The following is a 12,127-nucleotide window of genomic DNA, read 5'->3' as shown; positions in this document are numbered from 1 at the left end:
ACCAGTCTCAGCCAGGAAGCAGAGAGAGAAAGATCTCTGTACTGAGACCCTGTGAGCAGCTATATTTCCTGACCTCCCCAGGTACTACCCAGGCAGTAAACAAATGTTTACATAGTTTTATAATTGATCCATATTCAATTACCTGTTATAGTTTTATAATTGATCCATATTCAATTACCTGTTATTGCTTGTTGATTTCACCTTTTTCTGTTCACTGCTCAAGTTCTGTGACAATAAACCTTTTTTAGTTTATTGACTCTGCTGTCCTGGACAGCTTATGAGAGTGGAGACGAGCCCAGAGGGCAAGCGGGACCCAGTTGGAGGGTAGAGGGTGCTAGTATAGAGTACAAGCCCAAGTGCAGGCGAGACTGGGCAGACCCTTCAGGTGGCCACAGTGTAACCCCAGGTGGGTGCTAGGCATTTTGTGACACAGTTGTACTCATCCCGTGTCTTCTTTCACTCCACACTGTTCCATGCTGTTTCTATATCACACATGACTAAGCAAAGTCTCCACAGAATAGCCTCCATAAAGAGAAGACCCCAAGACAATCCAAACTAATATAAAAAGCCTTAAGATTATATCATGTATTGTGCAATTTGCTTCTCAAAAAGTAATGTTCTTAGTTACTAATAAGTTGACAGTTTGAAACTGTTATGGTTTTTTTAAATTTTTATTTTAAGGAAAATGACAGAAATAGAATTTACATAAAAGTATCCATCCAAGCTGTCTCTTTCAGCTTGTATTGGTCATGACAGAATAAATACCAACTTAAGTGTCTAGAAAATGGGAAAAATTTAACAGATGCGGGTAAACAACCCACACACATAATTTCTGTTTTAAACTGTTAAGATGTCACTGTCAATAACAGAAAATGTTTGGAGCAGAATAAGGCTTAAAGTAAATGATGTGTCCGTTTAAAAAGTCACCCATCCAGTGATTAATCTCTATATCAGGAGACTGATTCACTAAATAAGGATTCTGAAATCTTAAATAGAAGAATGTTAGCACACTCTCCCTCTGTATACCAAGGGATGGGGTTATTTGTGTGTGAAAATATAGCTAAAATGTGATAAGTGCCTGCTTCTAGGATCTGAAAGACCAATGCTGTCTCTTGGTGTTTCAGAATCCCATGACAAATCATATGGAAATGGTGACCGAGATAGTGTGCTCAGCGCTGTCCTCCAGAAGCAGATCTAAACACCCAGTTTCCATGCACACTTCATCTGGGCTGTGAGAAAGATTCCAGATCCTGTCCATCCTTGTCTACTGAATGCATAAAAGGTTCTGGAGTCCATCTTCCTGGAATGAGGAGAAAATTCATCTCAGTGCTGTGTGCATCTAGTGATGAAGCAGACATGCAAATAAAAACCTGTCTTTCCCTTGATATGGTCACTCAGGATTTTAAAGATGTATTGAACCAGAGAACAGTTAATAACATAGGGGATAATTTTATAAAAGGGCACCTATAAATATAGCAAAGATACTTACCTGTAGCAGCAGGCCGCTTATTCTCACATGTGGGTGACATCATCCGACAAAGCTCCAGTGGGGATGCTGAATCACTAGCATTAAAGAAAGTTCTAGCAGCGTCCCACCGTGCATGTTCTGGTGCCTTCCTGCCCAATGTTCAAGCGCGGGTCTCTCAGGTGAAAAGCATAAAGAGTACAACCAAAAACAATTCCTAGGGGAGATGGAAGGGTATGTGAGAATAAGCGGTCTGCTGTCCTCACAGAACACCAGCTAAGTATCTTTGCTTTCTCCAAGGACAAGCAGGCCACGTTATTCTCACATGTGGGAATCCCTAGCTACCAGGCTCACCAAAAACAAAGCTAGGAAAATGGAGTCTCAAAATGTAGAGACAAACTTCAGTGAACCTGAAACTATATACATACTAGCTGTATAGGTGTAGCCTGAAACAGAATAAAACAGGGCCTAGGAGGGTGGAGCTGGATTCTAGACACCAAACAAATTCTACAGAACTGCTTTCCAACTGTTGCGTTGGGTGTCCTGATCCAAACAAAAGTGGGATGTGATTGTATGGACTGAAGACCATGTTGCAGCCCTGCAAATCTCCTCTATGGAGGCTGATCTCAAGTGGGCTACCAACGCAGCCATTGCTCTGACATTGTGATCTATGACATGTCCCTCAAGACTCAGCCCAGCCTAGGTATAAGTAAAGGAGATGCAGTCTGCTATCCAATTTGAAAGTGTGTGTTTTCTGATGGCCACCCCCAACATGTTGGGTCAAAAGAAATGAAAAGCTGGGTGGACGTGGACTGTCTTTGAGCTTTAGTTTGCTCCAGATAGAACAGTAAGGCTTGTGTGCAGTCTAAAGTTTGCAGTACACATTCGCCAGGATGGGAATGAGGTCTGGGAAAAAATGTTGGAAGAACAATTGACTGGTTAAGATGGATTCCGACACGACCTTAGGAAGGAACTTGGGGTGCGTGCGGAGGACTATTCTGTTGTGATGAAATTTAATACATGGTGGATAAGCCACCAGGGCTTGGAGCTCACTGACTCTGCAAGCTGAAGTGACCACCACCAGAAATACAACTTTCCAGGTCAAAAACTTCAGATGGCAGGTATCCAGAGGCTCAAAAGGAGCTTTCATCTGCTGGATGAGGACTATGTTGAGATTCCATGACACAACTGGAGGTTTGGTAGGGGGTTTTGTCAACAAACCTCTCATGAAGCAAACAACTAAAGGTGGTACAGAGATGGACTTGCCTCCTACACGCTGATAAGCACAAATTGCACCAAGATGAACCTTTACAGAGTTGGTTTTCAAATCAGACTCAGAGAAGTGCAGGAGGTACTTAAGCAGGCTTTGTATAGGGCAAGAGAAGGGATCTAAGGCCTTATCCTTACACAAGACAGCAAACCTTCTCCATTTAAGAGTTACACCTCTTAATAGAGTCTTTCCTGGAAGCCCGTAAGATACAGGAGAGATCCTCAGGCAATCTGAGGGATTCGAGTTCTATGCTCTCAACATCCAAGCTGTGAGGGCCAGAGATTGGAGGCTGGGATGCAGAAGGGACCCCTCGTTCTGTGTAATAATGGTTGGAAAACAGTCCAATCTCCAAAGATTTTCTGAAGACAACTCGCAGCCAATGAGAAGCGATAAGTATCATGGTGCCCTGGTCTTGCCTGAGTTTCAGAAGATCTTCTCTATCAGAGGTATAGGAGGATAAGCATACAGAAGTCCTCTTCCCCAATGTAAGAGAAAGGCATCTAACGCTAGTCTGCCATGTGATCTGAGCCTGGAGCAGAACTGAGAGACCTTGTTGTTGAGATGAGTGGCGAAAAGATCCACTGAGGGGGTGCCCCACTCTCAGAAGATCGTTTGGGCTATGCCAGTGCTGGGAGACCACTCATGCGGTTGCAATGTGTTCTTGACCAGCCAATCTTCCAGTTAAGGAAACACATACACTCCCAGTCTGCATAGATATGCTGCAACTACCTCCAGTCACTTAGTGAATACTCTGGTGGCACACACTAAGCCAAATGGCAGAATGCAAAACTTGAAGTAGCATTTCCCCACTCGAAATCTGAGATACCTCCTGTGACTGGGAAGTATCAAAATGTGGGTATAGGCATCCTTTAAGTCCAGGCAGCATAGCCAATCGTTGTCCTGAAATGAGAGGAAGTTGAGTGTCTGGGGAAATAATCCTGAACGTTTCCTTCACCAGAAATTTGTTCAGGGCCCTTAGGTCGAGGATGGGCTGGAATCAAAAAATACAAGGAAGGGAGAACAGGAGAAATAAATAAAAAAAAGATGATTACCCACAAGGGAAGGCACTCGCGACAATGAAAAAATGTTCTGAAAAGCAAGTGTGAGGAGAAGACTAATGAAACGCGTCCTCTCAGGTCCACGGAAAAAAAAAAAAAAAGAGAGAGAGACTGAGGGACCCACGCTAGAGCTTTGGGCAGGAAAGCACCAGCGCATGTACAGTGGCATACTGCTAGAACACTAATGATTCAGTGTCCATACCAGGGCTCTGTCGGACATCGGCCTGCTTATTCTCAGAGAATTGCACTTATTTTATAAGACAATAAAGGTGTCTATGTGCCTTTATAAAGGTAAAATTATGTATAATCATACCTGATAATTTTCTTTCCATTAATCATAGCTGATCAATCCATAGACTGGTGGGTTGTGTCCATCTACCAGCAGGTGGAGATAGAGAGCAAACTTTTGCCTCCCTATATGTGGTCATGTGCTGCCGGAAACTCCTCAGTATGTCGATATCAAAGCTCCATCCGCAGGACTCAGCACTTAGAGAATTACACCCACGAAGGGACACTCTGCCCAGCTCACCACCGCCGAAACGGGGGAGGGGAATTAACCCAGCTCATCCCCACACAAGTGGGGGAGGGGAATCCGTCCAGCTCATCCCCGCGGAGCGGGGGAGGGACACCACACCCGCCGATGCGGGGGGGATCTGGCTTATCCTGCAACCGCAACCGCGGGAGGAGCTGACTGACCGTAACACCGCCGAAGCGGGAAGGGTACAAAACTGCCCTACAGCCGCACGAAGCGGGAGGGAGTGCCGGCAGAATTTATGTCTCAATCCAGCCCCGTAAAACGGGGGGGAGAGGAATGCAGCAGCTCACTGTAACACAAACTCGTCTCAACTCTTGAAGAATCCAAGTGAAAAAACTTGAACACGAAGTCTTTCTGAAGTAACTGAAGACTAAACTTGAACCTGAAATGCAACCAGAATAAAAACAGTACAGATATCTGGGAGGGGCTATGGATTGATCAGCTATGATTAATGGAAAGAAAATTATCAGGTATGATTATACATAATTTTACCTTCCATATCATCAAGCTGATCAATCCATAGACTGGTGGGATGTACCGAAGCAGTACTCACCCAGGGCGGGACATTGAAAACCCTGACCGCAACACTGAAGCTCCAAACCGGGCCTCCGCCCGTGCAGCCACAGTCAAACGGTAATGCTTGGAGAATGTATGAGCCGAAGCCCAAGTTGCCGCCTTGCATATCTCTTCCAAGGAGACGGATCCGGCATCTGCCATCAAGGCCGCCTGAGCTCTAGTGGAGTGAGCCTTCAGCTGGATAGGCGGCACCTTCCCCGCGGCCACATAAGCCGCTGCAATGGCTTCCTTGACCCATCTTGCCACTGTAGGCTTAGCAGCCTGCAGACCCTTACGAGGACCTGCAAACAGGACAAACAGATGATCCGATTTCCGGAAATCATTGGTCACTTCCAAGTATCTGATGATGACTCGTCTCACATCCAGATATTCAAGAGCGGAGTACTCCTCTGGGTAGTCCTCCCTACGAAAGGAAGGGAGACAGAGCTGCTGATTCACATGGAAGCGAGAACCAATCTTGGGCAGGAAGGAAGGCACTGTGCGAATAGTCACTCCTGCCTCAGTGAACTGCAGAAAAGGCTCTCGACATGAGAGCGCCTGGAGCTCGGAAACTCTTCTGGCTGAAGTAATAGCCACCAAAAAGACTGCTTTCAACGTCAGGTCTTTCAGAGATGCCCTCGACAAGGGTTCAAAAGGCGGCTTCTGCAATGCTCTTAGCACCAGGTTGAGATTCCACGCAGGCACCACTGAGTGCAGAGGAGGGCGCAGGTGATTAACTGCCTTGAGAAAGCGCACCACATCTGGCTGCGAAGCCAGGGAAGCACCCTTCAGGCGACCCCTGAAGCAAGCCAGAGCCGCTACCTGGACTTTAAGGGAACTGAGCGACAGGCCTTTCTCCAGACCTTCTTGCAGGAACGCCAACACTGAAGAAATTGGAGCAGTGAAGGGAGAAAGTGAGCCTGCTTCACACCACGCTGCAAAGATACGCCAAACCCTGGCGTAAGCAGTAGAAGTAGAGCGCTTCCTCGCTCTCAGCATAGTGGCGATGACCTTGTCTGAGAAGCCCTTCTTCCTCAGACGCTGCCGCTCAATAGCCAGGCCGTAAGACCAAAGGGGGAGGGATCCTCCATCACCACGGGACCCTGATGTAACAGGCCCTGCTCCACTGACAGCCGCAGAGGATCGTCGACTGAAAGCCTGATCAAGTCCGCATACCAGGGACGTCTGGGCCAATCCGGACCCACCCGGATTACCCTGCCGGGATGCTTTGCCACCCTGTCTAGCACCCTGCCCAACATGGGCCAGGGCGGGAACACATAGAGGAGCTCTTGTGTCGGCCACTGTTGGAGAAGAGCATCTACTCCCAGGGATCGAGGGTCCCGTCCTCTGCTGAAAAAGCGCGGCACTTGGCAATTGGCCGATGACGCCATCAGAACTAGGCTCGGCTGGCCCCAGCGCTTCGTGATGTCCAAGAACGCCTGAGCAGATAGTTGCCAGTCTCCGGGCTCCAAGGGATGGCGACTGAGAAAGACCGCCTTGACATTCATGACTCCGGCAATGTGGGCCGCTGAAAGCTGCTCCAGGTTCGCTTCCGCCCACTGGCAAAGACTCATAGCCTCCTTGGCTAGAGGGGCGCTCTTGGTACCTCCCTGGCGGTTGATATAGGCCACAGCCGTGGCATTGTCCGACCGGACCCGTACAGGCTTCAACACCAGTACCGGGATGAACTCCAATAACACCAACCGAATGGCTCTGAGTTCCAGGAGGTTGATAGACCACTTGCCTCTGCAGGAGACTAGAGCCCCTGCGCTGTCCTTCCCAAGCAGTGGGCTCCCCCGCCCATCAAAGAGCCGTCTGTCGTGACGACAATCCACTCCGGGGTCACCAGAGGCAATCCAGCAGACAACTTGTCTGTCTGCGTCCACCAGCTCAGCGCCTTGCGCACTGCTGGGTCCACGGGAAGGCGCACAGCATAATCCTCCGACATCGGAGTCCAGCGCAGCAGCAGAGATAGCTGTAGTGGTCTCATATGAGCCCTGGCCCAGGGCACTACTTCCATCGTGGCCGTCATAGAGCCCAACAGCTGCACGTAGTCCCAAGCCCGAATAGGAGAGGCTACTAGGAACTAGTCCACCTGAGCCTGAAGCTTGACAATCCGATTGTCTGGCAGGAACACTCTGCCCACTTGGGTGTCGAATCGAACTCCCAGATACACCAGGGACTGAGTCGGGCGCAGCTGGCTCTTCTTCCAGTTGATGATCCATCCCAGGGAGCTCAAAAGAGCAACTACCCGGTCCATAGCTTTGCCGCACTCTGCATAAGAGGGGGCTCGGATCAACCAGTCGTCCAGATAAGGATGGACTTGTACTCCTTCCTTTAGCAGGAAGGCCGCTATGACCCCCATTACTTTGGAAAAGGTCCGCGGAGCAGTAGCCAACCCGAAAGGGAGGGCTCTGAACTGGAAGTGTCGTCTCAGGACTGTAAAACGCAGAAAGCGGTGGAGAGGAGGCCAGATGGGAATATGCAGGTACTCTTCCTTGATGTCCAAGGAAGCCAAGAACTCTCCTGCCTTCACTGCCGCTATAACAGAGCGGAGAGTCTCCATGCGAAAGTGCCTCACTTTCCAGGCCCGATTGACCCCTTTGAGGTCGAGGATAGGCCAGACAGAACCTCCTTTCTTTGGAACCACAAAGTAAATGGAGTAACGTCCCTTGCCAATCTGAATTTTTGGCACCGGAACGACCGCACCCAGGCGGATCAGGTTGTCCAAGGTCTGCTGCACTACCACAGCTTGACCGGAGACTTGCAGGGAGAGAGTACAAACCCGTCTCTTAAGGGTTGGCAGAACTCTAGCTTGTAGCCGTCTCTGATGACTTCCAGCACCCACGTGTCTGAAGTTATAGTGGTCCACTCGCCCAGAAACGAGGACAGCCGTCCTCCAATCTACACTGGGGCGTGGACCAAGGCCCCGTCATTGGGTACGAGACCCTGGGGGAGGACCGGAGGGAGCACCTCCGGGACGGCGGTCTCTGCGAAAGGAATGCTGCTTGGGGGAGAAATTCCTCTTGAAGGAAGAGGGGGCAGAGGAACCCGACTTGCCTGGGCGGTATGGAGGTATCGGGACGAGTACTAACCCGAGCCCTGACCTCTGGTAATTTCTTGCCCTTAGACGTGCCGAGATCGGTCACGATTTTGTCCAGCTCGACCCCAAAGAGCAGCTTGCCTTTAAAAGGCAATCTAGCCAGGCGGGATTTAGAGGCGTGGTCAGCAGACCAATGTTTCCGCCAAAGCCACCGCCGCGCAGAGACTGTCTGAGCCATGCCTTTAGCTGAGGCTCCCCAGACATCATACAGCAAGTCTGCCAAATAGGCTAAGCCCGATTCCAGGGCCGGCCAATCAGCCCTCAAGGAATGATCCGAGGGGGAAGCCCGCTGCACCATAGTCCGGTACGCCCTGGCCACATAGGAGCCGCAAACTGAGGCCTGCAAACTTAAAGCAGCTGCCTCAAAGGACGACCTTAAGGCCGCCTCCAATCTTCTGTCTTGGGCGTCCTTTAGGGCCGTGCCACCTTCCACCGGCAACGCCGCTTTCTTAGTCACCGCAGTGATTAAAGAATCCACGGTAGGCCACAGATAGGCCTCACGTTCACTCACAGCCAAAGGATAGAGGCGGGACATAGCCCTAGCCACTTTAAGGCTCGTTCCCGGGACATCCCATTGAGCCGCAATTAAGGTGTGCATGGCATCATGCACGTGGAAGGTTCTAGGCGGGCGCTTCGTCCCCAGCATAATGGCAGAGCCAACAGGGGCTGAGGGAGAGACGTCCTCCGGAGAGGAAATCTTCAAAGTGTCCATGGCCTGTAACAACAGGTTGGACAAATCCTCTGGGCTAAAAAGCCGCGCTGCAGAGGGGTCATCCGCTCCATCCGAGCGGGGATCTATCTCCTCCAAGGAATCCGCAAAGGATCGTTGGGAGACCTCAGACACGCTGCCCTCATCTACATCGGAGGAGACAAAAGTCCTCCAAGGCCTGGAAATCAACCCGAGGGCGTTTACCTCTGGGAACCTCAACCTCTTTATCAGAAGAGGGAGCAGGGGCAGCGTTTTGCATGAGGAAAGCCTGATGCAGCAGCAAAACAAACTCGGGGGAAAAACCCCCCAGACTGTGCACTTCCGCAGCCTGGGCAACAGCCCTAGACGCACTCTCAACCGGCGCTCGCACTAGCGAGGGAGAGACATGCTGCGCATCCAAAATGGCGTCCGGCGCGAAACTCCGTGAAAGAGCCGCGCGGGAAGAACGGCGCTTAACTTTAGCCGCTTTGTGCCATCGCCCAAATTAAGGGCGTTCATGGCATTAATGTCTCCAACCTCAAGGGCGGCCCACGAAGAAGCCGTCCGAGCCGCGTGGCCGGCCAAGATGGCGGAGGCGAGGAGCGGGGGATGGGCGGTTATGGCGGGAAAAAACCGCCACGCCGGAGGAACGACCGGGACATTCATCGGTCACTAAACTATCACCCATCAAGGGCGAATCAGGTTGTAAAACCCCCGCATCCCCTCTAGAAGCGCTCCAGCGATCCGGGGAGCGACCCTTTGCGCCCTCGCCCTCCGACGCCATAGCCACGAGGAGAAGAATCGGGGAACCCCCTGCCCGCTATAAAAAGGTAAAATTACCTGCTTGCCGCTCCGAGCTGTAACGAACTGGTGTCCCAGTGAGTAGCTGCAATGAACGTTTAAAGAAACGTCGAATTAAACGCCTTTAAAGACGTTTAACATTTTTTTTTTTTTTTAAACGGAGCCAGCGGGAGGGGGGAGAAAAGGAGGGACCTGGCACCACCAGGTTTGCACTTGCTCAAAAGAGCCCTCAACCCCAGGCCTCAACAAAACCTAAGGATTAGGCTTGGAGGCCTAGCCAGAGCTGCTGCTGTGTGTGACCACCACCTGCTGAGATAGAGAACATACTGGGGAGTTTCCGGCAGCACATGACCACATATAGGGAGGCAAAAGTTTGCTCTCTATCTCCACCTGCTGGTAGATGGACACAACCCACCAGTCTATGGATTGATCAGCTTGATGATATGGAATAGGCTTCTAGACCTATCCTCAGATGTCTGTGAAAGTTGGAACTTCAAGTAAATGCCTTCTCTGGCTTAAGGAATAACAATCCCAGCGCAGAGCTAATGGGAAGGAGGCAGCCTACATACCTTCAAGATAAATATTTTTACTAACAGGCATGGCAGCACTGCATTAAATGGTCATTTGATGCAATGCTCAAGTGTTAAACTCATGCGAGCCGACATCCTTTTTAGTTGCCGCTTACTGGTTCAAGGATGGCTAATTAGGATCCACAGTAAAAGCCAGGATGGCTTAGACTGCTGTGAGCCTGAAACCACTGAATCTTTCCTATCTCTGTATAAGAATGGAAAATGTCAGTAAGGAAATGTAATCAAATTAAGTTACAGTCTTAATAGTGGGTAATTTAACAGCATTTGGAAAAAAAAGTGCCAAAATGCTAATGACCGTTCTCTAGGCTTATGTCTAGATTTTCAGCTCCACCAACACGTCAGTTGTGTTCTGCTCTTTTATTCCCGTATTCATGCCAATGCATGTTGATTCTGTCCTGCAGAACTCCCCTCCTCCCCATCTCAGTACTGAGATCCACTTGCTGTAAAGGTCTCAAGTACAAAACTTATTATGGATCCAATTTCTTCTTCCTGGGCAGCCGTCTATGGAACGCTCTCCCTAGACCTATCCGAGCAATCCATGACCACCTAGCATTCAGAAAAGCATTAAAAACCCATCTATTCAAACAAGCCTACCCAAAAGACCCAGATTAATCTCATGAACCCATCTACCTTACATATACTAAAGAGAAAACGACATTGACCCAGAATCTATCTCCCACCTTACCCTCCTCTCTCTATCACCTGTCTCTACCTACCTACCCATCCATCCTTCTATAATGTTATACTTAATTTCCTACTTTACATAACAAAATTCTATGTTACCTATTACTATGTAAGCCGCATTGAGCCTGCTTTTAGTGGGAAAGTGTGGGATACAAATATAATAAATAAATAAATACTACTACTACTACTTATCATTTCTATAGTGCTACAAGGCATAAGCAGTGCTGTACACCATACACAAAAAAGACAGTCCCTGCTGAAAGAGCTTACAATCTAGATAAGACAGGCAGACAGACAGAACAATTAAGGTTAAGGGAATAAAGAGGTGAGGATAAAAAGGACAGGGCAAGTGAGCAGTGGTTAGGAGTCAAAAGCAGTGGTAAAGAGGTGGGCTTTAAGTTTGGACTTGAAAACAGCCAAAGAGGGGGCTAGATGTACAGGCTCGGGAAGTTTATTCCAGGCGTGAGATGCAGCAAGATAAAAGGAACAGAGTCTGGAATTAGCAGTAGAGGAGAAGGGGACAGATAAGAGAGATTTATCAACAGAATGGAGTACCCGAGGGGGGGGGGGGGGGCGTAGGGAGAGACAAGAGTGGAAAGGTACTGGGGAGCGGCAGTGAATGCATTTATAGGTCAATAAGAGAAGTGCCTGGCATAGTGCATTATCAGGTTCATTTGTGATACTATTTACACACTTTGCCAACATGAGTCCTGCCAGGGAAATCTTGTGAGTTGAAGGGGAAACACTTAAAAGATAGCAATGTGACAATAATATGTCCATAATATAAACAAAAATGTTGCTTCTTATGAATTATCTTTGGAATAACAGCAATAACCAGCCTTATGCACTCTGGCACGCAAGCAAGATGGTTCAAACTTTGTCTATTCAAACTCAAAACATGGTCAGTTTAGAACCAGAAACATGTTATGTATGAGTGGATAGGAAAAACATACCTGTAAAATGGATATCCTGTGTAGCAGCGTTTGTTCTTTTTTATACAAAATGCACCTGGCTGCAGCTAACCATTGTGATAAAATACAAAACTTCTTCACCGCTGCCATTGACTGTCGTTTCCAAAGGAAGATCTGTACCACAAACAAAATACAGTAAGTGGAAGCGTTAAAGGTCCCACAGCAAAATTATCAGAGTGTGAAACATGAAGTTAAAGGCAAACAAGAAGAGAGGGGTTTGGTATGAGGCCTGGTACTCCAAAACATGTTCAAGCCTGGGACCAAACAGTCTAGTAAGGAGACGGATATGGAACTTTAGCACCTTCAGGTGAACAGGCAAAATGCAAGACAGCATGCTTCTCAAGCTGAGATCTAGACCACCGCCATAAAGAGGAGGGACATGGCAATCAGAGAGAATATGAGGGAAT

General features: G+C 48.8%; 1 protein-coding gene across 1 annotated transcript in view; it reads right to left on the bottom strand.

Moving 5' to 3' along the window:
* Positions 1–11,738: 11,738 nt before the first annotated feature.
* Positions 11,739–12,127, bottom strand: part of ZWILCH (zwilch kinetochore protein) — a 91,090-nt gene continuing 90,701 nt past the window's right edge. The window contains exon 18 of the mRNA XM_030189792.1: positions 11,739–11,834. Within this exon, the coding sequence (XP_030045652.1) occupies positions 11,743–11,834 (92 nt within the window). The 3' untranslated portion in view covers positions 11,739–11,742. The remainder of the gene's footprint in view (positions 11,835–12,127) is intronic.

Source organism: Microcaecilia unicolor, chromosome 1, assembly GCF_901765095.1.
Source record: "Microcaecilia unicolor chromosome 1, aMicUni1.1, whole genome shotgun sequence".
Lineage (NCBI taxonomy): Eukaryota > Metazoa > Chordata > Amphibia > Gymnophiona > Siphonopidae > Microcaecilia > Microcaecilia unicolor.
Note: the sequence above shows the minus strand (reverse complement) of the source record. Positions and strands in the feature narration are given on the sequence as shown.